This window comes from Manis javanica, chromosome 8 (genome assembly GCF_040802235.1).
Source record: "Manis javanica isolate MJ-LG chromosome 8, MJ_LKY, whole genome shotgun sequence".
Lineage (NCBI taxonomy): Eukaryota > Metazoa > Chordata > Mammalia > Pholidota > Manidae > Manis > Manis javanica.
Genome location: NC_133163.1, coordinates 121,935,501 through 121,963,156, shown reverse-complemented (window position 1 = coordinate 121,963,156; position 27,656 = coordinate 121,935,501). Strand labels below are relative to the sequence as shown.

At 54.0% G+C, this 27,656-nt stretch overlaps 1 protein-coding gene across 1 annotated transcript in view; it reads right to left on the bottom strand.

Moving 5' to 3' along the window:
- Positions 1–27,656, bottom strand: part of CCDC33 (coiled-coil domain containing 33) — a 101,084-nt gene that overhangs the window by 35,112 nt on the left and 38,316 nt on the right. The window contains exons 4-11 of the mRNA XM_073241717.1: positions 24,384–24,493; positions 19,276–19,367; positions 18,082–18,202; positions 15,230–15,378; positions 12,457–12,566; positions 11,644–11,805; positions 11,522–11,585; positions 9,188–9,203 (exon numbers count right to left, since the gene is read on the bottom strand). Coding sequence (XP_073097818.1) covers positions 9,188–9,203; positions 11,522–11,585; positions 11,644–11,805; positions 12,457–12,566; positions 15,230–15,378; positions 18,082–18,202; positions 19,276–19,367; positions 24,384–24,493 — 824 coding nt within the window. The remainder of the gene's footprint in view (positions 1–9,187; positions 9,204–11,521; positions 11,586–11,643; positions 11,806–12,456; positions 12,567–15,229; positions 15,379–18,081; positions 18,203–19,275; positions 19,368–24,383; positions 24,494–27,656) is intronic.

Sequence of the window (27,656 nt, the reverse complement as noted above, 5' to 3'; positions counted from 1 at the left end):
TCCCGTCAATGTTCTCGGCCATCCTCTCATCTTAGCACCCACTCAACAGCCTCTTCTCTCTCTACTCTGATGGACTTTTCATTTTCCATGTCCTTTTTCTCTTCTCCTCTTCCTCCCTCAGCATGACTATTGTTCTCATCTCTGTTTGTTCAGAATTCAACTCCACTCAAATACCAGCCCCTCCAGGAAGGCTTGGTGGCCTCCACTCACACTTGCTCAAAGCTTTTCTGGGTTCTTACAGCCCAGGGGCTTCTCTCTCTGGTACACTGTTCTCTAATCCCAGGCTTACTTGCCATTTTTGTTTTCCTGACAAAACTTTAATTTCTTTGGGCTTAGAGGCATGTCTTATATTCCCTTTGGGGAGAGGTTACTTTAAAGTTCTGTTAGAAATGTGTGGTTAGCCACAAACATACCCATTGTTCAAAGAATTATTCAGTCTTAGGTTTGTAGGGGCCTCAAGGGTGACCCACTTCCACCCTACATCATCTGATGAAATTCTCTCTCGGCCACACAGACAAATATGCTATTGCCTAGAGTATTGTGCTAGAATCAAATAGAACAGCAGGCACAGAGCCAGCCAGGACAGATGTACTTAGGGTTAGAAGTACCCAAATGTCTGACCCTGAGCCAAGAGAGTGAGAACGATTGTAATGGGCTGTTCTTTGGGAGAATACTCTGTGTGAGAAATCCAAACACATGAACCAGATGCATGGGGACAAGGACCCTTCACTTTACCACTGGGATCCTTAAATAATGATTCCTTTATGCCCTTTAAAATAAAATTTGGTGTGCAGAAATTCATTAACATGAAGCCTTTTAGGCTTGTGTCAATAGAGTAAGGGACAGCCATATAAATACAAAGGTATCCAGTCCAGCCTGGGCCTATTTTTACCCCCTGTCAAATAGGTACAAGGACAGATAGATAATTCCAAAGAGAAAGCAGCTATGTGAAAATTCCTAGAATGGGAAGACTGAATCATGGGATCACCCTGAGGCTGACTATGTACCTACTGAACTTCTGGGCTTGCTTTGTCCCTGGGCCTTAGGCCTGGCTGTCTCTCTCACATGCTCCTCTCAGTAGCTGTGGTTTTGAGAGGGCAAGATTCATTCGGAATCTTGTGGTACCTCAGTGTGGCATCTGCGTTAGGTGGTTTAGGGTTTTCTGGTTGTCTGTGTGTTTTAGATAGGAGATGGGAGAAAAAAACACCATGTCTGTCTCCTGCTCAGAACAGCAGAACAGCAGATTGGCTGCAGTAGCAGAAGTAAGTACAGAATGCATATTGGATGGCTGGGTAGGTGGATGGATGCAAGAGAATGAAGGAAGGTTGGCTAGCCAGGGCCAAGACTAACTCCTTACTGACCACGTGGTCCCTAGGGCTAGGGTGAGATGCTGAATCAGGCCATTTCTCCTCATTTCCAGGCAGAAAGCCAATCTCAATGCCCTGGATTTCATAGACTGCTATCTAATCCATTTAGGGGAGGAAGTAGAAGTAATGAAATCAAGGGTGAGGTCTCCAGAGGTGCCCCCATCAGTTCTGAAAGCAGGGACAGTTGCTGAGGGAGGCCCCTCCCCCATAGCCCGTCTCCCTGAAATCCACCCTGTGTGGCTCCAGCACCAGCTGGGTCAACTCAGTGACCCAGAGCTGACATTTCCTGGGCCTGTGATCAGAGCTGGACCAGTACTCACCAGGTACTTCTATGTGGATTCTGAAATGTATTATGTATAATTAATTTAATTTCATCACAAAGATAAAAAAAATGAGACTGACTAGTCCAGACCCCTGCCTTCACCCCATCAGTCTCTGGGCTGCAGGGAGTTGTTCTGGGAAGGAGAGAAGGGAAAGCAGGGTATTTATGGACTTTGGTCTATTCTGCCCATCCCTCCCCTTCCTGATGTCCAGTTGCTCTTCCTGTAGCTCCTGCCAGACTCAGTGGTTCTGCTCTGCCTTGCCCTTTCCCTGCTGGCCCTGGCCTCTATCTGCTCCCACGCAGCTTCATGTCAGTACCTCCCCACTGCCTACCCCCATCCCTACAGGTCTCCTGCCCACACTTCCAATCCTCTGCCCCAATCTATCCTGGCCTGAGGTTGGGGCCAAGGGGGCTGACTTACAGAAAAATCTATAGAAAAACTTTACCTCTTTGTTCCTAATGGGAAGGGAGGTTGTCTGAGACTACAGGGGGGGATCAGACTGCTGGAAGTAGTGGGTCAGTGTGGAGGATGGGAGAGAGGTAATGCTAAAATGGCTACAGGGAGAGGTGGAGCTTTGGGGACTAACCCCTCCCTATTCAGGCCCAGCCTAGCCTAGCTCTCCCCTTTTCCTTCAAGCCCGGGTGGGAACTGCTGGCCCACTCCACAAACTTATTTATTTGCTTTTCTATTTTTTGCAGGTCTGCTGAGGCAGCTTGGGGCTGGCAAGTGGCCCCTCACTCTGTGGCTCCGTGGCCGCAGCACATCCTGCTTCATTAGGGCTGTAATTAGAGACCTACTCTGAAAGCTCAAAGTGATGCATGGCCACGTACGGGCTCAGACTCAGTGCCCAGCCCATCGCTCCCTGCGCTGCTGCAGCTGCGCCACATCATACCAATGCCGTGATGGTAAGAAGACCTTCCTCATGCCACTCAGGGCTCGCTGTTGCCTGCAGAGGAGGGTCTGTTGAGACGGACCAGGCCAATAGCATCACAGGCTCAAGGCTTCTTGGGTCACCTGTTTCCCCCTCCTCCTACCTCCCTCCTACCCACTCCATCCCCTAGATCCCTGATCATGCAAAATGCAACAGTTCCAGCCGGCCTTGGCAATTACAGACTAGCCAGGTTGCAGCTGCTGTCCTTGGTACTGAAAGTACCCGCCTTCCGGCCTGCCCGCCTCCCGCGCCGCCCTGAGCCTCCTCACTGGAGCGCACTTGCTCTTAATTCAATTAGCTGGCCCTGAACCCTCCCCCAGGGAGCCTGGAGCGGAAACTGACAAATTCTGTCTAACAAAGACATTTGCCCCCCTCCCTGCCAGCTTTGGGTTCTGCCTGCCTGTATCCCCCTCATTAGGTATCTAACAAAGTGCGTCCCAAGAAATCTGCTCCCAATCTCAAGTAATTCAGGAGGCCTGATGCAATTTTCTTCTTGATAAGGGTGTCTCGCCTGCTGGCAAGCCATAATGAGCCCTGTGCAGCGATCCCGGATCAGCCACTGCTTTGTCATTTCCTGTGGCCGCTGTTGTAGGTTCTTATCTCTTCAGCTGAAGGCAAGCCTCACACACAACAGGCCCCTCCAGGAGGGCTTGCCGCCTCCCCTGCATATTGAAAGCCTCATTTATGGCATGGTCCTGCAGCTGCCCTGGGGTTTGAAGCTCTGAGTCTGTCTTCCAGGCAAGAAGGGCCCAAGTTTTAATCCTCACTGGGACCATGATTCATTCTCCAGAAAATGGTGTCAGAGGGCTAATCTAAAAGCAAATTCAGGGGTTCAGGGAGGGGAGGCAGTGGCAAGGATTTTTAAGAATTCTGGCAGGGGTTTTGGTATAGTTTAGTGGATAGGCTATGGGCTCACTCTTGCTAGCCTGAAGCCTGGTCTTTCTGCGTTTAATCTTCCCCCTTGAGTTCTCCCTATTTACTTCTAGAGACCTTTCCAACATAGAGGTCAGATCACAGCTTACTGCTGTTCAAAGACCTCCCTTAGCTTCCCTTCACTTCATGACAAAGTCTAAACCCTGTATCCTAGCATTCAGGCCCTCTGCAATCTAGGCTCCATCCAACTCTCCAGTTTCACTGCCCACAACGGGCTCCAGATGTCCCATGTGCTCCAGATACTGCCATGCCACCAAGGCTTTGCACTGCGGCTCCCTTTGCCTGAAGCACCCTTGTGCCAATATCCAAGCCACTCTTTGAGGCAGAGCCCAGACCATTCTTCCTGTGTCTCCTCCCTTGCCTTTATTTGCTCAATGCACCTACCTCAACTAGAACCCTTAGCAAGCTGGGTGATGACGATCTATTGGGGTGCTTTACTGCTTGGCACAGGTTAGGAATCTAATAAGTGGTTAATGAATTCATGCCTGAATGACACTGGCTGGACCGTACGTCCATCTGGTTTGGCTGAAGGGAGGTCTAGGCTATGGTAGTCTGGCTTTGAGATGGAGAGAAACCAAAGAGCAGCCCCCATTTTCTGAAAAGTTTGATCTGGAAGCTTTTGTCCTGTATCTCTTCCTCTGCTGCCCTTTCTTCAATCCACCAATTTGCAATGGGCTCATGAGAGAGCAGAGAAGGTCAGGAGACGGCCCAATTGTCCAGTCTCCTTAGCCAGCCCTGCATCTCGACCCAGTACACTCCATCTCTGGCTGGGAACTGCAGGCTCACATTCTCAAGGCAGTACAGGGTCCTGTGGTATTGAGGCACTTGAGATGAGCCTTTGGTGTGGCTCTTGGTCTAGCTCTGTCCACCCTGCCCTGGGAGCTCATAGTCCAGGAAACAAGTCTTCACTTTCTCCATCTCCTCCATAGTTCTCAGGGCAGGGTACACTGGGGGCTTCAGCAAGGCTGGCTTCTGGAGAGATGATTGTCTGTCTCTTCTCCATCTTTTTATTCCCCGAAAAATTGCTGTGAGGAAAAATGTAGTGCTGCTAACATTTATCTTCAGCACTTGATAAGGCCTCCTGATGTCCTTATGGATGTGAATCTGGTGGAGCAGCTGTCAATGAAGGGTGGGCGCTGAGTGATGGATTAGCAGGGCTCCAACGTTCTCCTCCCCCAGAAGCCCTGTCCTCATCCCTGATGAATTTGATGAATTCAGCATGTTGTCAGCAACTTGCATGAACAATGCCAAGTGCTCCCTTTACTGTGTCTGCCATACACTATGCTGGGCACTTGCACATGGTCCCTCATTCAACTCTCATCATGTTCCAGGACAGTAGGGATAACACCCCCTTTCTATGGATAAGGAAAGTGAGGCTCAGGGTGGATAAAAGCAAATGGAAGATCCAGGATTCAAACCCAGATCTAAGGATACACTCTTTTTAGTGCACCTCACAGCACTGAAAGTGTCCTGACCACCCTGGAGTTTGGGGTGGGGGTGGAGGTGGGACTGTGATGCATGATAAAACCGGGGTCTAGAATGATCTTGAGCCCAGACCATGGGCTATGATTAAGAACCTGAAGCATTACAGAGAAGAGAAGCCCTGCCTAAGTTCAAAACAGAGCAGCAGAAGTTCAAGGTGAACATGTGCTGTCAGACAATGATTCACATGTCAGACTAGAACTCCCAGGCTCTGAGTGGATCCCTGTGGCCTTGGTTGGTAATAATGCAAATGATAGACTTTGGCGGCACCAAAGGGGAGAATGTGTTTGGAGAAAGTGGGTGATGTTCCTCTTCTATCTACCAATGCTGATCCAGCTCCACAGTTTTGGGGGAACACTTTAAGAAGGGTGTTGTCAAGAGGAGATAGCCTAGAGGATGAGAGAGAAGCAGAAACCAGGCATGACAAGGAGCAGTCAGAGGAGGGCAGTTGGTCAGGCTGGAGATGACTCAACACGTCTGCAAACATCAGCAGGGGTGACATGGAAGCTGACCTCTCTGGAGCCCTTAGGGAGGAAGGGGCAGGGGCAGGGAGGGAACTGGGGAGACGCAGGAAGAAGAGGCTTACAAGGGGGCTGATGGGGGCTAGAGAGGGCTTCCTGGGAGGTAATGAGCTCCCTCTTAGGAGAAAAAAGCAAGTGGAGTCTATGGTGGGGCTTCTCTGAGGACCAGTCCAGGGCTGTCATGTGTAGCTTTCAAAGAAATTCATCAAAATTCATCAAAAGCCAGCATGATTCTGCCTGTCCCTTGCCCTCCCCTCCACATTTGATCAACAGTCACTTGTCCCCATTCTGGACTGGTCTCTGGAGAGAGCTGTGTAACTGGTTTGAATAAAAACACCAGGGCCGGCCTTGGCACGGCACCCCACCCTGTGAGGGGAACAGGGAGGTGGAGGGTCAGGTGGGACTGTGGAAGCTGCCCCTGTCCTCCATGGGTGGCAGCAAGTGCCACCTCCGCCTCTCCTCAAATGCACCCTCCCTGTGCCCAAATCCAAGGAAGCTGGTGGGTTTCAAGTACTCCCAGCGTGTCTCCGGGCTGTGGGCTAAGAAGGGGGTGGTGCTCTTCTGAGAGACCCTACCTCTGCTTGGTGCCCTGCCTAGGTGACCTTTGGATCCCAAGTCCCAGCCCCAGGAGGGGACATGCTGCCCACACCCTGATGATGGCATGGACTTGTCCCATCTCACAGAAGTGCACTTCCAGGTAAGAAGGCAGGCGCTGGCACAGTGAGCACCTACTGAGTGCATGCCAGGCTCCAGTCCACATGTGTCAGCCTAGGAAAGCTGGTCAGTTGTGGGCATACTTCAAAGAGGCTGCCTATGAGCTGGAGGGTATCTGGGATGCTGTGGGATCTTGAAACCAGTTCATTAAAAGAGGCAGGCTGCTTAGCCGGGAGAAGCATAGACTCCCTGGTGGACTAGATCACACTCTTCAAAGAGAAGAGGCCGACATCAGAGGGGAAATGGAAGAGACCAAAGGTTTGCTGGTGTATGTGTATGTGGAGCCCAAAGACTCATGGGTTCTTAGAGCCTGGTGGACCTCCAAGGCCAGCCCCCACTGAATGGGCAATAAAGGCAAGCACTCTCTGTATATGTGGGTGCACACGTTTTCTAGTTTTTGTGTATCTTTGTGTAGCCATACATGGGCTCATCCACACACAAAACTCAAGACTAAGGCAGAGGACTGTAGCAGCCCGTGTCCGTAGAGAAGTTCCCCCAGAGGTTAAAAGCTTAACAGAACCAAATTCACCAACAGAATCAGCGTCAAGCACAGTATCCTAAATCAGGGGCCACCCCATCTTGCCGTTCACTACGTGCCAGTCTCCCCTGAACCAGCACAGGAGACTTGCTGGGGTCGTGTTGTAGCCCCAAAGGGCAGAGCCAGGGATCTGGGGCAGAGGGAAGCCCTGGGAAACAGGTGGGCTCAATGCGGAGTGAGTGTTTCTATCAGTTGCAGCCACTGAGCCATGGGATGGGCTGCCTCTGGAGGTAATGAGCTCCCTGTCATGGCCAAGCTGGAGAAGCAGTTGGGGTGACTGGCCATGGTGGACGTTGTCAAGGAGATTCTTGTCCAGAGTGGGCTGTTGAGAGACGCCTCTGTGGTCCCTGACTATTTGGAAATTCCACAGTGTTCTTGTCTCCTAGAGCTCTGATGGTGGGTGATGTGGAAGCAGTGCGTGTGGGGAGACTGTGTCCACCAAAATGTCAATTAAGCATCATGGTCCGTGCTGTCCCATGGAGACTCATGGGGAAGAGACTGTGTCCCCGAGTAGGGGGAGGTATCCAAACAGAATATGCATATTCTTTCCTTCTGAAGCATTTCCTCTCTGTAGCACATCTGACCATGTGCAAGGAGTTGCCCTAAGATGGCGTTGTTGGCCACATGGACAAGGAGCCCTGAGAAGCTCATTATCGTAAGTCCCCTGCAGCCGGCGTGTCCACAGACTCTGAGACCACCAGGCTGCAGGGGTGGTTCCTGGAACCTTGAGCAGTGTTTCATTAAATGGTGGAAGAATTGATGGTTCTGGTCTCACAGGCTGGAATGCAGAGATGAAGCCCAGGTATCTTCTATCATGAAGTTTCGGACATCAGCTCGGACGGAACAATAAGATGGAAGGAGCCTGGTGTGTTTCAGCAGCCAAACCCACAAAGCCTGTCCACACACCCTCTGTCGCGTCACCTCGTTTCGGGAGCTGATATCTGCTCATGAACTGACTTGCTCCTTGTCTGGTCCACACTGCCCGCTCTCTGAAAATGCAAGCTTTATGAAGACAGGGTCTTCTTTCTGTCTTCTTCAGTGTCAGATCCTGAAAACCAGGACAGTAGCTGCTGCCCAGCAGGAGCTCAATCAGTGTCTGCAGTTGCTTGGAGGGTGATGGTGGTGGGACGGTGAGGGTGGTGGTGAGGCATGGAGCTGGGCACAGGCCTTCACACTTAGCTGCAGTGCTGGCTGACCTATTCATCACTTCTTAGCATTCTCCTGCCATCCTTCAGGAGGAAGGATGCCGAAAGGGCTTAGATACGAGTGGAAAAAGCCATGTCCAAACTTGATGAGGGTGAATTCAAGCTAGATGGGCTCTACGGCTACCGGACCCTCCCTCTCCTCATTGCAACCCACAAGGGCAGCCAACATTCTAGTCCTCATCAAATATATGGGGAATAAAAGAATGAATGGATGGGTGCCATGGCTGCAAGAACCTTACTCCGCATTAGCACTTCACATTCAGGCCCGCAAATTGGACTTCAAGATTCTCGAATCAAAGTGAATCCGTTATTGGCCAATTCTCAGTTTCACCAAGAAACAGTTTGATCACAAAGAGATTTAGCTTCTGTGTGTGTCAATGTGAGTGTGAAAATGTCTGTGCATCAGTCTGCCTGTGTACATGAGCATGTATATACCATTAAACGTGTGCACCATGCAAAGGGGTGTGTGTGTACATGTTTATGCATACATGACTATCTGTGTGTGGGTGTTTGATTGTGTGAGAGAGTGTGCATGTGTAGATATGTATGAATTCTTGGCTACAGAATCTGTATTTCCTCTCGTACTATTTTCCTGGTACACACCCAATCTTGATCCCCTTTCTTTTCCTTTCTTCTCAGAAATCCATTACTGAAAGGTTTTTTACCCGTCTGCAGGGGGAGGAGGGCTGGGGGAAGGGGAAGCTAAAATCACAAGACCCAGATCAAAACACTCAGCAGCTAAATGAATTCAGCAACGTTTTCCCGCATGACTTGGAGGGATAATTTAGTGAGGCCGGCCAGCCGGAAGGAAAGGGATTAATTCTGCACTTAGTGCAGCTCCGGTGAATAATTCATCACTGAGACCTTTGTGCCCAGCCCCTAGGCAACTGGGGAAGGGTCCTGCCCACCTGCCTGTTGCCTGCCTGGGTCCCCCAGTGCCCTGGACAGGGGCACTTGATGCTCCTTTTGGTCCTCAGGACACATGTGCCCCAGTGAAGGGCAAGAGGCAGGGGGAGGTGAGGAAGGGGCTGGCAGAGGCCACGGACAGGCTCTAGACCTGAGAAGAGGTTGCGGAAGGGTGAGTGACAATCTGGGAAATCTGTGACATTCTTCTCCAAGGACCGTTTCTTCCTTGGGGTCTTTCGCTGCTTCTGTGTCCCCCTCTTTCAGTACCTTCTTGGTCCTACACCTGGTTTGGTGGTGGTGGTAATGGGGGTAAGGGGTGTCAGGTTTATCTCACAAACCATCTCTCACGAGGGATCTCTAGAGGGCAATGCAGAGCGTTCCACAGCTGGAAGTGCTAATGGAGGTTTGGGGCACTCACTGGAGGCTCCGTTGGGAGACATTTTAAGGAAGGTACATCCTGCTGTATACCTCTTACCCACACCATGGAATTCTCTGTGTTCTTCGTGGGTAAGGTCACAAGGCCAAGCATTACCCCAGAGCTGGTGTGGCTGTTTTTTCCCAGCATGGGAAGCTGGCAGGACATCAGCTGACCCAGGCATCAGCTCCTGTAAGCATTTCCCAGGTTCACAGTCCTAAACTGCCCACATCCCAGCTTTGTGCCTATCCCAGTACCATGGAGAGGCAAGTGGAAAAGTTGCTGCAGGTGCCTGCCAGGTGCACTGGAGCTAGGTGACCAGGGTCCAGTCTGGACTGAGAGCCCAGGCACCGCCGTCTAGAGGAACAGATAGCATCCATCCAGCAGGCCTCTGCCCAGATATCTTTCCACTTGGATGAAGCCAGCTGTGGTGGGAAGGATCCCAAAAAAGTGTGTCCCCACAATTCCGCACCCTCTCCCTGGCACCAGTGGCGATGAGCTGTCACTCCTGTGATTACGGATAGTGAAGAGCTGACCATAAGATGGGGACATTTTCAGAGCAGGCCTGCTCTAGTCATGAGTCCCTGGAAAAGCAGAGAGTTTTCTCTGGCCTCTGATAGGGGAGGAAGTCAGAGAGCTTTGAGGTGTGAGGGGGATTCAGCAGGCCTGCGGGCTGACGGATGGAGGAGGACATCACGCGAAGGACAGCAGGCCGCCGCCAGGAGCTGAGGGAGGCCCCCAGGGAAGAAACGGGGATCTCAGATGCAACTACAGGGAACTGGATTCTGATGACAGCCTAAATGAGCCTGGACGTGTGTGCTTCCCCAGAGCTTCCGGAAGGGAACACGACCCTGCCGACGTCTTGATTTCAGCCCTGTGTGTCGGATCGCTCACCCACAGAACCGTGAGCTCCTAAATGGGTGCTGTTTTATGTCGCTGAGTCTGTGGTAGTTTGTTCCGCAGCAGCAGAGGCTGATATCCCATGTCACTCTTACAGGGCCTTTGCCCTAGTGCTCCTGGATTGGCTTGGGCTGGGTTAGAGGCTGACTCCCTGGTCTGGGGGGCCCTTTGTTCTCAGCTCTCCTCTTCTTAATCTCAGCTTTCTCTCTGGTTTTCTGGATCCTCAAATCACCCTTAGACACTTCCATTCAAAGCAGCAGCCACCTCCACCCGGAAGCCCCAGCCCTAGCCTCTCAACAATGGCAACAATTGTGAAGGGGGTTGGGGCACCCTGAAGGGCCACAGGAACTGGCACGTGGCTGCCTTCTCCTGACCCACAGTCTTACTTCAGAAGAAAGCAGCTGGGGGGAGAGACCCAGTGTGGGGGCCTCTCCGTTTATGGTTTTCAGCTCAGTATCCTGGGGAGGAGCAGGGGCCAGTCAGACCACTTGGCAAAGCCAGCTTCTGCGTCCGCCCGGCCCACTGCTGTGGAGCCCCCAGGAAGGTAGGTGCCTGGGGTGGGGGCTGTGCCTGGAGAGCAGAAGGGAGGTGCGGGCTGTTCTCCAGCCTCCGCTCGCCCCCACTGCCGCCACACCACCCTTCTGAGCTCCATCCCAGACCTGACTGGTACCTCCAGGCTTGCCTCCTGGCAGAGTGGGGAAGCTCCCATTTGTTGAGGTCTATTAGGTCAGGATGGCCAGAAGAATTTTAGGAAAAATGGTAACATAGAAATAGACAATGATGATAACTTACTAACTTTTATTTTCAAGAACTTAATTCTGTTGTAAGTGCTTTATTGGTATTTTCTCAAAAAGTCTCACAGCAACGCTATGAGAAAAGTACTATTACTATGAACCCATTTTACAGACAAGGAAACGGAAGCACTGATACTTCAGTTTTCCCCTGGTCGTGCAAGCTGGCTACGGGTGGGATCAGAGTTTGACCCAGACAGCCTGGCTCTGGCTCTAGAGCCTGGGCGCCTATTATACAGAGAGACTGTATACGGGCATCTTGCCCATGTTTCAGAGATGGGCACTCTGAGGTTCAGAGAGGTCCAGTAGCTTTCCCCAGGTTCCACAGCAAGGACCCTGGCAAATCGGGATTTGAACGTTGTTTGGCTGCTTCAAGGCCTGACCTCTTCCTGCGGTCCCCGGGGGCCTCCCTGTGCTTCTCCTCAAGCTGCTTGGGGGCAGTTGCATCAAAAGCCCAGGGCAAGACCGACTTTTGGTATTGGGGGAACTCCTTACCCTTGACAGTGGTTTGTGTGCTTGGGCAGAGCCTGGAGGAAGCTGCCGGAGGAGCCAGAGCCACCTGTGTTGGAGGGGCAGGGCTGAGCAGGGAGGGGCAGGGTGGGACCAGGCGGGCCTACCGTGGGCCTGGTTCCGGCCGGAGGACTCACAGCCATGGAGCTTCTCCACGCGCAGCCCATTCAGGTCTCTCCCTGTCAGCATCTTGTGGTACAAACGGCTCTTTAGCAGCAACACGGAGATGCCCAGGGGCTCGCTGAGGGTCCACGGCTCACTGCCTTTCACTGTGGGGGGAGACCAGCTGGGCCGCCCACCAAAGCTCCTACCCCAGACTTCTTAGGTCGCAGCGTCTTCGGCCCCACCAGAGCCCATCCTGGGGTACCTGGCATCTAGTTCAGCATCCTCACTGCCAGCCTATTTCCTGCCTCCAGGCCTTTCCCTGCACAGATATCCTAACTGCTCCCCTACTCTTCAGGGCTTCCTGAGTTCAAGGCCAGCTCCAAACATAGTCCGTGTCTCTGGGTGTTTATACGCATCACCTTTGTCTGCCCTTTGGGGGCTTCACTCTTAGAGTGGGGACCAGCTGGTCTCTGAATCCCGTCTCCCCTCAAGGCTGTGAACCCTGGGGTTCCACCCCCTCCCCCTTCACTGTCAGGCACATGGGGAGGGAGTGGCAGGGCAGTAATAATGTATGGATCTAGTAAGGGAATCGGGCCCATGTGTCCCAGAGCTGCCATTTGGACGAGGAAGCCAGGCAGGTGCTCCCCCTCCTGTCTGCATGCACTGGGAGGCTGCCTTGGAGCTGGGAGCCCTCAAACCCATCCCTGCAGGAGGCAGAGGTGGGATGGGCTGAGCACCCTTTCGTTGAATGCTCTGCTGGGTGGCTGCCCTGGTAAGGCACCGGGGGCCACTTACTTGAAGTGGAGAAGCAGTACCCCAGCACCAGGGCTGTGCCTTCTGAGAAGTTGGGGGCTCCATCTCAGCCTTGGAGGAGGAAGGACTGACTCCACAAGGGCAGCTCTGGGGGTCCCCCAGGTTTGGACAACTGAAAGGAGAAGGTGGGAACAGGTGGTGAGGCCACAGTTTTTCCCAAATCAAGGAACGCCTGGATATTTGTTTGTGTGTGTGTCTATGCATGTCACAACTATAAAAGCAACATACACTTAATGAATAAATTTTGGTAAATACAGGAAAGTAGAAAGATAAAAACAAAACAAAACCCTGAATTCCTACACTGCAGACAACTGTTCATAAGACTGTGCTTCTAGTTATTTCCTAAGCCTATTTTGTATATAATTGTCATCCTAACATACTGCCTTTTTCAATTAACAGTAAAACAATCACAAGTGACACCTGTTAACTGTGAGTTCAGTATCTGCAGGATAGTCTTTCATGTTCAAGTGTCCTGGTTTCTCCCTGTCCGTGTTTTCCTATAACAACACAGTATTGAACGTTCTTTGACACATATCTCTGTATCTCAAATTATTTCCAGCATTACACAAGTGGAAATGCTGAGTTAAAGGGAATACATACTTTAAGGCACTTGATACATCTTGGAAAAAATGTTTTCCTAAGGAGCTGCACCAGTGTTCACACCCACGGCTAATGGTGTCATAGATGCCAAGTTAGAAACGACCTCTACTTTTGTCACCAGCCCCTCTGTGCCCCACACAGGCCCCCCAGCCCCTTGCAGAGACCACATGACAAGTTTTCAGATTCCTGAACCTTGGTAGGTCACCAGCGTGGGCCATTGGCATTTGGGGTTGCTGATGGCACGCTAAACCAGCAGCTGGGGCCCACAGGTGGATAATATTCAAACAATGAGACAAGGCAGACATTCCCATGCACAGTCAGAAAGCCATGTTGCAGGAAGCAGAGCCCGAGCAAGGCTCTGAAGGAAGATTTGGCAGCGTGGAGGGAGGGAGGGCGTTTTTCTGGGTGGGAAACAGCCCGAGCAAAAATGTGGAGGTGGCCCCAAGCATGGCATGGGCTGAGGATGCCTGGCAGGAGGAGGGACTCCTGGGGGAGGAGGCCCAGCATCTTCAAAGGCTGGAAAGTGGTGACTGGGGAATGAGACAGGGTTGTGGGGGGCAGCCTGTAACCCCCCCAGCAGACAGCCCTGTGCTGTCCCAACACAGGGAGGTGCTGGGGTCATCATTCCAGACTCTCCAAGTGGCTGCGTGGTCAGCAACACTGGCGGCCGCTCCCACCTCTTGCTCCCCTGCGGGAATCAGTCACTGCTCAACAAGGTCAGCACAAATGCACTGCTGGCTCCAGGAGTTATTGATGCAGGGCGCCCACAGTGGCAGGGCGCTGATGCCTGTCACATGAATGTGCCTGCTCCAGGTCTCCGAGGCTCAGCTGCGTCTGCCCCTGCCTCTGTCCCTGGGGAGATGGGCTGCAGTCACTTTGGGGCCAGGGGCTCTGAACACAGGGACAGTGACCTGGGTGATGGGAGTGTTCCTGAGAATGGGCTCTGGAGTGAGCTCAGGGACAGCTGCTTGGCCACCAGGCCAGACCAGAGAAGCGGTTTCTGCATTCTGTGGGGCTTGGGATTGATTCCCCAAGTCATGCACATCCCAGAGCCAGTCCATTCTCCTGGGTGCCAGAAGGGCATGAGCATGGCCTGGACCATCTGCCAGGCACTGGGGCACTCAAGGAGGACCTGGAACTCAGTCCCCTGCTGACCTATCCCTTGCCCCTACCCTGGAAGAGGGGTATTTAACGGACGCTGGCCGTCTTCTCTGGGGTCTATTAATATGTCTAAATGGAGACTACAAAGCAAGAAACGGTGTCTGCCTCAGGAAAGGTCCCTTCAGACTGGGAACGGAGGAGGGAGGGTCACCCTCTCGTGTATGTGTAAGGGGGGGGGCAAGGAATCCAGCTCTTAAGCCACCCTCCGAGGCTGATGTCAGGGTCCTTGTGAACGTGCTGGGGGCATGTGTGAGGGGGGTAGGGGTGGGTAGCAGGGTGGGACAGGGTGAGGGGGATCCATTGCCCCCTAATGCCAATGGGGAAGGCCAAGGCAGGCTGTGGAATTAAGGACCTGATTGACCTTCAGTTGTGATCTTCAGCAGCCATTTATCCCGGCCATTAAGGTGGACCTGCCTGCCCGGAGGACAAAGCCTTCAACACATGGGCCCTGGGGCCCACCACAGACACCTGCTGAGCCCATCTTGGGAAGGGGAGCTGCAGGCAAGTGGTGCTGGGTGGGGCCTGAGGAGCTAGGATGCCTTGGCTCTCTGGGCCCGGGTCTGCCTCGGCCCTGCTGTGTGACTTTTGGCAAGTTTCTTCCCTCCCCAGGGACCTGGTTTTGTCGCTGTTCAGGAGGAAAACGTCCAGCGCTCCGTGCCTTGAAAGGCTGTTGTGAGGCCAAATGGGTATTTTGTTGTGAAGGTGAAAGTTCAATTTGACTGAACTCAGCAAATGCTGACTGGGGGCTTCTCCATGCTAGATGCCTAGGGGTGCTGCAGGGCATATGGGGGAGTTAGAGCCAGGTCCCTCTCACCTCTGGAGCTCACCCTCTTCCAAGGGGATAGGACACACATGCACCCAAATAGACACACACACCCCTGTGATTCAGGCGGAGGCCTAAGCAAATTGGGGGCTGTGGGAGCTGGGTCATCCGAGGAGAAAGCCATGACTGCTGACGGGGCAAGAGAGGAGCTGAGGGGTCCCTCAGATGGAAGGAAGAAGACGCTGCCGTACGGTGGAGGTGACCACGGCGTGGGGAGAGAACAGTGTTTGCGGGCACAGCCGTCAGCGGGGCCACGGGAAGCCTGCCTGAACTGGAGCCGTGAGCCAGGAGGCTGGAGGGACGAGGCCTCGTGTGCTTTGCCGACAGTGAGGCCTTTGTGCTGTTGGCGGCAAGGACGAGGGGTCCAAGGGAAGGGCCCGCCCTGGGCCGGGGCTCGCGGTGGCTGCCTCTCACAGGATGGATGGCAGGGGCCCGAGTAGAGGCTGCCGCAACTGTCCAAGCAAGGGAAGATGAGGCTGGCACGAGGGACACGTCTGTGGGGTGGGAAGGGGGCTCTGAGAGCTTGGGTACAGCCTGGTGGTGGGGGCTGCGACGGGAGGAGGTGAGGGGACACAGACAACCTCACCAGGGGCTCTGCAAGAGGCTAGACCAACGGCAGCAGCTGGTTGGGCAGTGGCCCACTCCCAGAAGAGCAGGGTAGGGGGAACTCCTAACTCCCACCCGAGGCTGAGCCCCTAGTCTCTTAACCTTCCTGTCCCTTCTCGTCAGAGTTCAGGTTTGCCATCGTCCCCAGGCTCCAGCCTGGTGAAGTGACACCAAGGGCCGCCAGTCTCCCCCGCCCCCTCCCCACTCCTGCCTGCACTAGCTACCAGCAGGGTGATGCCGGGACGCCCCTCCTCAGAGACGGGCTGACGGAAGCGCTGCTGTAACCCAGCTCTGGCCAACGGATGCTGGGAGAGGTCTGCTGAGGGGCTGCGGGTGGGTTTGCAATTCCTCATAAAAACCACAGGTGAAGGGGAAGGCTCCCCCTTCCTCCTGTCTCGGTCATGTGTGGAGGGGGTGCCTGTAACATTTTTCCCCATGAGTTGTTAGCCAGCTGAAGATGCAATTCAGTGGGGCTGGAAATACCCTGAATCCTTGAGAATACTGCTGAGCTTGGTGCATCAACCAATTCTATTGGCATCCTACATGGGGACCCTTGCAATGTGTGATGATAAATATCCTTACGGATTAAGCCCATGGAGCTGGGGTTTCTGTAACTAGCAGCCAAATGTAGTAAGAGCAACAGTGAGGGTGGCCTCAGCAGGGGCACTTGGCACTAGGGGAGGCGCAGCGCTGGAATGGATGGTACCCATTTATCTTCTGCTCTGGGCTAGGTCACTTCACGCAGGTCAGCCACTTCTCCTTACAGCCCAATAAGGGAGGAATCAGGAATTGGAGCAATTGAGAAGCTTGCTGAAGGCCATACAGCTAGTAAGTTACAGAGCTGGGGTCTGCAGGGCCCTCACATTCCTGCCCACAGTTGTTTGGCAGGGTGAGCAGCTGGTGGGAAACCACAGCATGCATGACGTCAGAGAGGCAGGTCCTAAAAATTACCTAGTCCAACCCCCATCCCCTCAGCTGACCCCGGGAGACTGAAGCTCAGAGAGGGGAGGGGGCAGGGATCTGTAAGATGCTGACTGGTGTCTCTTCCAAGTAGAACTCTACCCACTCCTACTTCTCCACACCTTGTAGGGTGACCTTCAACAAGTGTCCTGCAGTCACCTCTGGCCATGAGTCCCACACATGCAAGAGGCACGGAGGGTGAGTCTCTGTAGCAAGGGGCACCTCCCCCACCCAGACTAGTTCAGCAGCAAAGGCAGCCAGAGAAGGCCTGTGGGTGGGGAGGGGCTCCCTCATTATCGCAGCCAGCACCTCCTGCCCCTTGGGACTGCCTGCTGATTGGTTCATAATTTTCTGGGCAAATGCAGGGCCATGTGTGAGATGACTCTGGGGAAATCAGACTGAGGATTGGTTTGGGTTTGAAGCCTCTGTCTCCAGGGTCCCCCTTCATCCCACCCTTCCCTGCCACCATCACTCTTGTCCATGTCTGAGCCTTCTTCAAATGCCTTTGCCTTTAAATGAAGGCTGGGGCTCTGAAGGGGTGCCTCATTCTATATTTTCCAGGCCAAGCATGAACATTGGTGGGCAGACAACAGGAAGGACTTCCCAGCAGCACTGTGTTCTTTCAGGCCTCTAGGAATGCTGGGGCCAACACGCAGGGTGAGCTCCTGCGGAAGTGCGGACTAAGGGGAAGGGTTAATCTGGCCATTCTCCTGGACCCACCAGGATCTGCACGCCCTTCCCTGACACATGCAAACACACTCCCCCCCCTCCAACCTGGTGTGTATCATGTCCCCCACTTCCCCATCTCCACACCTGTGCCCTTGTTCTCGATTGCCCTGAACGAACCCTCACCTATTAAAAACTCAAGAGTCCTGTGTCTGGGTGCCCACTCTAATCACCCAGGCTCCACAGCCCTCTCACCTCTGATTAAAAAATAATTTTTTTATTTGGGTCAAATATTCATAACATAAAACTTGCCATTCTAACCATTTGTAAACGGTACAGTTCAGGGACATTTAGTACATTCGCAGTATGTAACTATCACCACTGTCTTCCCAGAACTTTTTCATCATTCCATTTTTTTCATCTGTACCCATCAGACAGTAACTCCCGGGTTCCCCTCCCACCCTGCCCCTGGCAGCCACCTTTTTACTTTCTGTCTCTATGAATTTGTCTATTCTAGGTGCTGCATGTAAGTGGAATCAGACAGTATTTGTCCTTCTGTTTTCTCTGAATTTTACATCTCTGACAGTCCCTCCTGGTTCGTTATCAGATTACATATCATCTTATGTTGATGTTCACCATTTTCACGTATGTGACCCTGTACCTCCACCAGATCACAGGCTCCCTGAGGGCAGCTCCTTACTGCCCTGGGTCACGGCAGAAGTCAGTAAATTTACCAGGGGAACAGGGTAGGAGTTAGGGAGTTAGGAGAGGTATGAGCTGGTGAAGGGGCGAGGGAGGGAGGGGGCCTTACCCGAGGGCACCCGTTCTGGCCCAGCCGAGGAACCCCAAAGCTCGCCACCGATTTGATAGGGAAGGAGAGTGGGGTGATGGGCAGTCCCAGGGATACCGGGTCCTGGTTTAGCTGCTTGACCCTGGGGAGGCAAGGAGACGGGGGTCAGCGTGCAGTGCTGCAGAAGTCCAGCACTCTTGGCCCTTTGCCCAAGCCTGGCTGCCAGGGCTCCTGCGTGGACTCTGGATTGATGCACGAGAGGAGGAGAGCACGGTGCCCTCCTAGTTAGGCCTGGACACCGGGAAGGCTGTGGGCCCTGGTCCTGGTGACTGCTGGCCTGTCTTGGTCAGGAGATGGGCTGTAGCCTTCAGTTCCCTTCCCCGTGATGCAGCATGGCCTTGGCCCCATCTGAACACAGCTGCCCTCTCCCTAAAATGGGCCTTGCACCCCTGCCTCATGCCTCACCCTGTGGTGGGAGTCCTAGTTTAGGCTTGGGGTTAGGGAGGCTGCAAAGGCAGGGTTCAGGGTGTGCATTGTGTGTGTGTGTGTGTGTGCGTGCGTGCACTGAGCTCTTCGGAGGGCCAGGCTAAGCTCATTAGCCGTTTTCATTCCTCCAACAAGCAAGGAGAGTTCACAGGTCCTCAGAACTCAACAGGTGGAACGAATGAGTCAGGGGTCCCCCTGGGCACCTCACTGCTCTGTACAGCACCAAGTGGTACAACCAGGCTGAATCCCTTCCTGAGAAGCGAGAATCCACCAAGCCCAAGGGAGGTGTGGGGAGGAGGGGTGAGCTGGGGCTGGAGACAGGGAGACCTCCAGGAGGGTGTGCGAGGGGACTTCTAGGCAGGGCTAAAGTCACGAAGTTCTGAGGTGACCCGTGGGCTGTGTCCTTGGGGACAAGCACCATGGAGTCTGCACCCTGAGCTAGAGTGGAGCGTGGCAGGTGGGAGATGGGGGGAGGTTTGGAGGAGCTGAGGACCCCTCCATCTCCACAGGCTGGCTGCGCTCAGGAGAGGTCTGGCGGGCCCTTTCCAGGGGCTGGGCACAGCTTCCTGGGACTGCAGGCCCAGAGGAGGGGTTTGAAGGGCCTTGCAGGAGGGCAGGTTTCTAGGACTCCTGGAGTCACAGCCTGCGGAGGCAATGACAGTCTTCCCCTACTCTGTCCCATGCGTTCTCCTCTCTGTCCACGTCCTCACCCACCCGGGCCCCACTCACTTAAAATCCTTGTAGCTGGGAACCACCCGGGCAACAACCACCATTGGGTTGGGGTTGTTTACCAGGGGCTCGTTGACTCTCCGGACAAAGACCTGGGGAAGAGAGGAGGTCAGTGAACCCTGGGGGGTCTTGGACCCAACCTGGGACACAGCTAGCCCACCTGCCCTCTGTCTCCCCAGCAATGGGCTCATCCCTGCCTCCACACCCAGCACCTGTTCCCACCTGCTCCCGCCTCCTCTGCTCAAGGCTGCCCTCCTTCAGGCCCTGGGCTGGGCAATGGGAACTCAGGCCCAGAGGACACCCATCAGCCCCCACCTGCTGCACTGCCGTGCCAAGCAGCTCCCGATCTGGCTCCTGGCTCTCACCCCTTGCTCACCACTGGGCTCCACTCACCCCTCAGCCTCACCCAGCTCCGCCAGCTGTGATTCCTGCTTTCTTTCTCTAACCCCTCACCCTTCTGCTTCCACTCCTGTCCCAAGACCATTCCTTTCCCAGGCAATTTGGTAACGGTGGCAAAACTGCCTTCTTAACAATGAATTGGATCATGTCATTCCCCAGCTTGAGCCCCTGCAAATGACCCCATGCTCCACCGCCCTTAGAATGAATTCTGTAATTTTCACCATGAGAGCCAAGGCCCGCATGTGCCGGCCTGTCTGCCCTTGGCCCACACCAAAGGCCAGCCCTCCAATCATTTTCCCTTTGCTTGGCCTCTTCTGTCTCACCCCTCCAGCACGCCCCACTTGTTTCTGCCTCAGGGTCTTTGCACCTGCTGATCCCTCCACCTGGACTCCCCACTCCCACCCCAGCCCTACCCGCTCAGGGGCTGGCTCCCTCTCTTTCTTTAGAGCTTAAATGTCAGCACTTCTGAGAGGCCTTCTGCAACCACTTTCGTTCAAGTAGCCCACCCTGTTCTCTCAGTGCCTGGATTGCTTTTTCTGTAACACTCACATATCTGGTGTTTATTCTTATTTCCTGTCTGTCTGACTAGAACCCTGGCTCCGGAGGGAGGGGACCGTGTCTACCATGTTCGCTGCTGTATCCCCAGCAGTGGAGGGAATACACTGTGCAGAGTTGCTCCAAAGAGCACTCCACAGAGTGCTTGCGGGGTGCAGGAGTGCCGCTAATGAGGGAGGAGAGGAGAGAACAGGGCCAGGAGGAGCTGGCTTGTTTCTGGGTGTGAGAGAAACAGGGGACTGTGGAAACCTGGGTGAGGAAGGGGGAGGAGGCTGGCAGTGGGCTCAGGAGGGTCTGGTTGCAGCTGCTGTGGGAGGCTGGCTGGGGGTCCCAATTACATGGTGCTGATGGGAAGTAAAGCAGGAAGATGAAGGGGCTCTGGACACAGCTGGGGGACAGCTGGGGGCTGCACCTCAGCATGGAAGGAGGACCCTGCCAGGTCTGCTGTAGCTTAGGCACCCAGTCAGTGGGTCCCTGTGTCCCTGTGACCTATCCCTGCACCCCTCTGGGCTCAGTTTCCCAGCCCGTGTGCTGAGGGGTTAAGACCATCCTCTCCCTGACCCTCTAGCTCTGACCTTCAGTGGCAGGAGAGGGCCTGGGTGTAGGGGCTTGTTCTGGGTTCCTCTCTGTTGTCTCCTCTTCCCCATCACACTCTCATAAACCCCTCAGCCAGGCTCTATTTCACTGGTTGCCACCTGACTCACGCATGTGTGAGCTATAAGGGCTTGAAATAGTGCTTAGGGCCTTCCAGCCCTCACTGGGGCCTCTGGAGATGGAATGAATCCCTTTTAGTTCAAAGGACTGAATCTCTGACGTGGGCATTTCAAACCTTGGAAGAGGATGGGTTCCAGGCCTGAGGGGTTTCAGTGAATAACTGCCAGGCGCTGTCGTGCACAGAGACTCCCAAAGGTGTAAGGGCTGAGGGGGCCCTGAGAGGTGCTGGGGGTGGGGGGACTAATTTACACCTGCTCTGTGCTGAATGGCCAGGTGCGAATGAGAGAGCTGCCCAAGCACACCCGCTCCTGTCAGCCTGGTGAGTAACAGAAGCAATTTCTTGTACCGCTGTGCTGTCTCGTCTGTTATCAGGAGCAGACAGGGAGGACATCTGTGCTGGAGCAGGGGAGTGGGCAGCGGGCCGGAAGGCAGAGGAGCCCAGACTCTGCCTGACAAGTCAGGCTGGGGTCGGGGGTCAGATTCACAGCAGTCTCCCTGCAGGCCAAGGTTCTGCCTGGCTCTGGGTCTTGGGGATACGGCCCCTTCCCTGTGGGGTGCGGCCCGGCACAGCGAGGCTGAAGTGTTGTCACTCTTCCTTGGTGTGTGTGTGTGTGTATGTGTGTGTGTGTGTGTGTGTGAGCTGCTGGCTGTTCTCAGGAAAGGGCATGATGAAAGTGGGGGGGGATGGGATCAGAGGGCCCCTGCAGGCCTAACACACAGTGGTACCCAAGGGTGGCTGTGTGGAAGCAGGGATATGAGTCAGGAACTCCGGACTCCCATGCCAGGCTCCAGTTGCGTCTGTGCCCCCAGCCATGAGGTGGGGCTAAAGAACGCTTCTTGCCTTAGTAGGCTTACAGTTGGATCAGATCAGCTATGTTGGGGCAGGGAAAGCAGAGCGTGGGCCTCCCCTGATCAACTCCCGCCCTGATCGTACTCAGGCCACGTCTGGATTTAAATCTGTTGCCCCTGGGCATTCTGAAAGCTCGGGGGTGGGGGTGGGGGAGGGAGAGACTCTAGGTCCCTGGACCATCTCTCCCTGGAGCATCACCAGAGGCTGCTAAGAGTCCCAGAGGTTGAAGGTTAAGGGGGGATGGGGCTGTGTGGAAGGTAGGCCCAAGGTGGGCATGGGCCTGGCCTGGCTAATAATGCAAGAGGCACTGTTAACAGCTGTTGAATGAACAAATAACCTAATACGAAGATTGGCCAAACCTCTTCAGAAATGGGACTCAAGGGAAGGTGGGGAGGCCCTAAAATGTTCAGGGGTGTAGGCTGTAGGCAGGCGTTACTACTCCAGGAGGGACAGAATAAGAGACAAAACAGTTGGGGAAGGTGGGCCAAGGTGGGGGGCTTTTCTGTTCCCCGTGACATTCATGAGAGTCCACAGGAGCCTCCTGGCCTCCCTGCACTATGCGTGAGGAGCGGAGGGAGGGAAGGCAAGGTTAGGGCAGGGCTTTGGGCTTGGAACATGCTAGAAAAGGTTAGGCTCCATCATAATCCTCATTTCTAGCCCCATCAACCCTGCCACCCTAGGGTTTGCTCTTCACAAATGACTTCAGCTATTTTTTAAAGGCCCAGTTGCTTTTTCCCTTTTTGGCTTCTTCCCCAGGCTCATCTGCCCCAGGACATTAGGAGAGTCAGTAGCGGCCAAGGGCAGGGCCTGGGGCCTGCTTAAAGCTTGGCCCACCCCCACCCCACCCCATCCCTGAGGGCCCCAGTCTAGCACCTCTAGAGCTGTGTCCTTGCAGCCCATACGGCCGGCATGAAGCTGCCCTTCCGAATGACTGTCACATATAGTTGGGTCTTGGCAGTGGCTTCCTTGGCTCTCCCAGACTGGGTAGGCTGGGGACAGGGTGGGGGAAGAAGACACCCAAGAAGGAGGGTGACCAAGGGAAGCCCCTGGCCGTAACTCCAGCCCTCTGCAGACGGCCACCTGGCATTGCTCCGCTGGGGCTCCGAGCCGATGATTAAAGCTCATGGTCCCTGGGAGCCCTTCCAAGGACATCAATATAATAAATCTTCCCTTTGCCATTTGAATACTTTATCGCTCTCACAAGGACCACTGCCTGCCTGCTCTCTTTGTAAAGATGTGATAAGAAGGCACGGCTTGTCAGTGGACAGGGAGCCAGGAGGCCTGGGTGAAGCTCCCAGAATGGCAGCTGAGGGGGTGAGTCTCTCAGGTGAGTCGCTAATGTCTCTGGGCCTTTCCTTCCCTGCCTGCCACTGGTGGCACCTCCGGAGGCCCTGGTCTTGGGCCTTTCCTTGGGGCCTGGGGAAAGTAAAGACCCAGGGCCATGGTTGAAGAGTGGCTTAGAAACAAAGAAGGCAGTGCCAGGACCTGGGGGCGGGAAGGAGGCATGGAATGGACCCCAACTGAGTACCTACTATGTGCCAGGCACCTAACTAGGTGCTTTATACTCATCATTGTACTTGAGCCTTCAAAAGGCCATGTGATGAGGTATAGAGTCTCAATTTTGCTGATGAGGAATGGAGGCCTGGGGGTTAAGTGGCTTCCTATGGATATACAATTAGCAACCAGCAGACCTGGGAGAGGAACCCAGACAATCTCACTTCATATTGTTCTTTAAGCCACGAGAAGGGTCTGGAACACATTGAGTGAGGGGAAAGTGATGCTTCTGTTTATCTCTGGCTCAGTGCTTGGCACACAGTAGGTGCTTAATAAGTACTTGAGCAACGCAAGAATGAATTCTCCCTTCCACCAAGAGCTGGTGGGCAGGGAATTTAGCCTGAAGTGCTCAGGTCATGGACTGAGGGACCCTGAGGCTCCCCCTCCAGGCTCATGCCCAGTTGCCCACTAGAGGGGTGCATTCCAGGGAACACTTTATCTCCCACATGCCCCAAACCTCCTGGGCCTTCCTCCTGCCAAGGCAGCGTGTGGAGGCAGCACAGAAAGAACGGGCCCGGGAGACTGTGGGACCTGGGCTTCCCGTGACTCTGCTGCCCACTTGCTCTGTGACCCAGAGTGAGAGGATTCTTCTGGGACCCGTCCTGCGTGTGCAAGATGTAATTCACCCCGAGGACTGGGCATGGTGTGAGGACCTGGCACTTGGCAGGTACTCTGTAACTACGGTATTTCTTTGATTTTTAAAGATACATTCCTACTCTTTGAACATATACGAAATCAGAAGACATCTTTAATTGGTGTATTCATTTAATGTGTAAATGTCCTATGCTAATTGAGCTCTTTTATGAAGATGACTTTGGAGAATTCCAAATTCTTTGGAAATCATTCTTATGTACCTGCCAGTAACTGTGTTTCCTGAGCCCCACATGGCCTAAGACTTGTCATACCGTGAGGTGGGTATGGGATGCCCGGAGCTGGTCTAAGGGGATAGCTGGGGGCATCAAGGTGGTGCCCACCCTCTCTCTCTCCCTACCTGTCCCAGGCCTCCATGGGCTCAGAGCCCAGGCTTTGGAGTCACCTTTGCCAGCTCAAAGTGATAGCGGTGGAAGACACACAGGTACTTGACCGGGATTTGGTAGGACACTGGCTCCTTTTCCTTTTTATTGTCCACCACCTTGAGGACCACATCTGGAGAGAAAAACAATGCGCAGAGGGTCAGGACAGGGCTTAGCTAGCCAATATCCTTCTGAGTGAGGTGAGACATGGCTGAGAGCAGGGAGCAGGGGCCACACTGAGGGCTGCATGTGCAGGCACACGTGAGGGGCACACACATGCACACACTTTCACAAGCACCGTCTGAGTCCCTGCACAGGATGAATCTCCATGCTAGGTGCTGTTAGGACCCAAAGATGCAATTCTTTCCTGTGGTCCAGAAACTCCCAGGCCAGAGGGGAACGGAATCCAGCCCGCCACGGCAGAGCACACACGTGCAGGCATACACACACTGGCAGGAAGAAATAGTGCCCCCATCCAGAAATAAGGCCCCTCCCCTTGGTCACAGACCCTCTCACCAGCCCCTCAGGCTGGAAGGCGGGGGCTTATCTCCCACATGCTGCAGGTGGGGAAGCTGAGTCTCAGTAAGGAAAAGTGATCTATTCAAGAAACTTCCGATGCGAATATTAATAAAAGTCTACTCCAAGTCAAGGAAAACTAGTCTAACCACTAAGAATAATGCACCACTTAGAAAACTTCCTCCCAAGAGACTACATTAATATAGAAATGCATGAACTTTGGGATGAACTATGAGAACAACACCAATGACCTGGAAATAATCGGGGTGGTCCTACTTAGCGAGCACCCATTACGTGCCAAGCACGGGGATGGGTGTTTCTGAACCAGTATGCAGCAAATCCTCACCACAACCCCTCAAGTAGGAATCGTCACCTCTGTCTTTAAAACGTGGTCTCTGGAGCTCAGAGAAGTTATACAGCTTGACCAACATCACACAGCTAGTGAATGGCTGATGTGAGAGGCTGGGTTTCCTGGCCCTGGAGGCGCCCTCCCAATCTGGAAGTCGGTGATTTGGGAAGGAAGAGGAGATGGAGGAGGAGGAAAGACAGGAGGAATGAGGGAGCCTGGGGTGGGGAGGAGACAGACAAGAGCTCTAGAGAAGAATGGGAGCAGAAGAGTGGGGAAGACGGTGGACCCGAGCCCGACTCGAGGGTCGCCCCCTGCCCTCTGCCTCCCTCTTGAGACAAGGACACCCCGGCCGCCAGCTCTTCAGGCTCAGCAGGCTGGGAGCCCAGGGCTGCTGGTCACTTGGACCTGGAGGGTCACTTGCAGAAAGGGTGAAGGAGGAAGCACACGGCTTTACTGATTTCCCTTCCTCATCCCCACAACTACCCTGGTGCATCAAGAGGAAAAGCTTTTTGCCAGAGTCCCTCAGGAGCTGGCCAAGTGCGATCCACGCTCGGTGGAGAGAGGGGGAATGGGCGCCTAAAGGGTCTGAGCGTGCCTTGCAGGAGAGGAAGGCGAGGCTTGAAGTCGGCAGACCTGGGTCCTGGTTCCAACACACCAACTTGCTCTGTGACCTTTAGCCAGTCACTTAACCTTTCTGAACTCCGTGTTCCTGCTCTGGAAAACGTTAATACCTTTAAAAAGAAAACGCCTGCCCCCTCTTAATAGTATTGTGGTAGGGGTGGAATATGTTTTTCAAATTATAAAATTCTAAGCACATGCTCCTTGTAGCTGTCTCTCTTTTCCTCCTTGTCAGCCATCTGTGCTGCTCCACACACCTGTCCAGCCTGCGCTGACTGAAAAACAGCCAGGGCATTCCAGTGCCCCCAGCCAAAGCGACAGTAGAGGCTGAGGAGGCTGCACCCCTCACGGCCACCACCCGTGGGCCCTGAGTCCCCGGAGCTGGTTGGAATTTGCTGAGACTGAAGAGGGAGTGAGTGTGGTGCTCCCCACGACCCCAACCTGGAGTTCCGGGTGGGCAGCTAGCAGAGGGGGAATGGCCAGCCAGCCCTCACCGCTCCTGTCTCCATGCTACAAACACACTTCATCAGCTTCCTCTCAGGGCACTGCGGCCCTCAGGCCTCCCACAGCTCCCTTTGTGTGGCGGATCAGGCATTCCTGCCGCCTGCCTGCTTTCTCCACACAGGTCTGCAGCTCCCCTCTGCTTGTCATTAACACATCCTTGAGCTACCTCCCGCCCTTCCCCCACCTCTTGGCCTGGCCCTCATTTCCCTCACCGCCCACCGCAGACATCACCACAGCAACCAGTCCCAAGCAGGTTCCAACAAGCATCCAGCTATTTCAATCTGTAAAGAGGCGCCTGCCAATATTCTCTGCCTGCCCGGGCCTCTTCACCCTCCGGCCCTCCTGCAGTGAATCCTGCTTCCCTCTCTGCTGCACAGATGGGTCCAGGCCACCGACTCATCAAGCCCTTGTCTATAGTCACCGCAGTTGTGTAGAGCCAGGGGAGGACCCCAGGCCAGGTCCACTCACCACACCCCTAACTTCCTGTCAGCCATGGAGATGCATGCACGTGTGCACCCACCAACCATACACACACACTACACACACTCATGCAATGCCAGGCACACACTACCTCCCAGATAAATCCAGGTACACACAACACACTGTTGCAGCCAGACACACACATACAAGACAGACAGACATGCATGTCTACAGGCAGTCACGAGCATGTATTCATACACACACAATGTTCACACACACACATGAACCAGCATGCAGGCATTCACAAAGAGATACACACAGAGCATGTGTGTGTTTGCATGAAATCCGAGGTCAATTTTTCCTCCTCTCTTGACATTTTCTCACATCATCCCAACAGCTCCACCTATCCCTTTAACAGGTAGAAAAACATTCTCTGGCTTGACCCAGAACTAGCTTCCCCCGCTTTTTCGATGTTCCTCCTTCCCCTTTTCCTCTCTCCCCTTCCACTGTCTTTAGCAGCTGGCTTTTGGCTCTTTGTGAGGTGGACAAGGGGTTTCCCTGGTGAGATTTCAAGGTGAGAAGCAAAGCCTGTCCTCTGAGGAAGGGACCACCTGCAAGATGGGAGCCTGAGGTTCTTCTGCCCAGGTAAGACCAGAGATGTCGTGGGCACGTCTGGGTCTGTGCTGACAGTGCCTGAGGCCAGTGCCCACAGCTGTCCTGGAAGTAGCCGAGCAACACTCCAGAGTACCCGGCCTGAGTTCATTGCCTAAGAGTGGAAATCAGAAAGTTCCCAGTGCGGAAACCACGTGTGCACACATATGTGTGTACACCGGTACCTGGGGGCTCAGGATGGGCCCCATCTTGAGAAACTTAAAATTGCCTGCAGTGT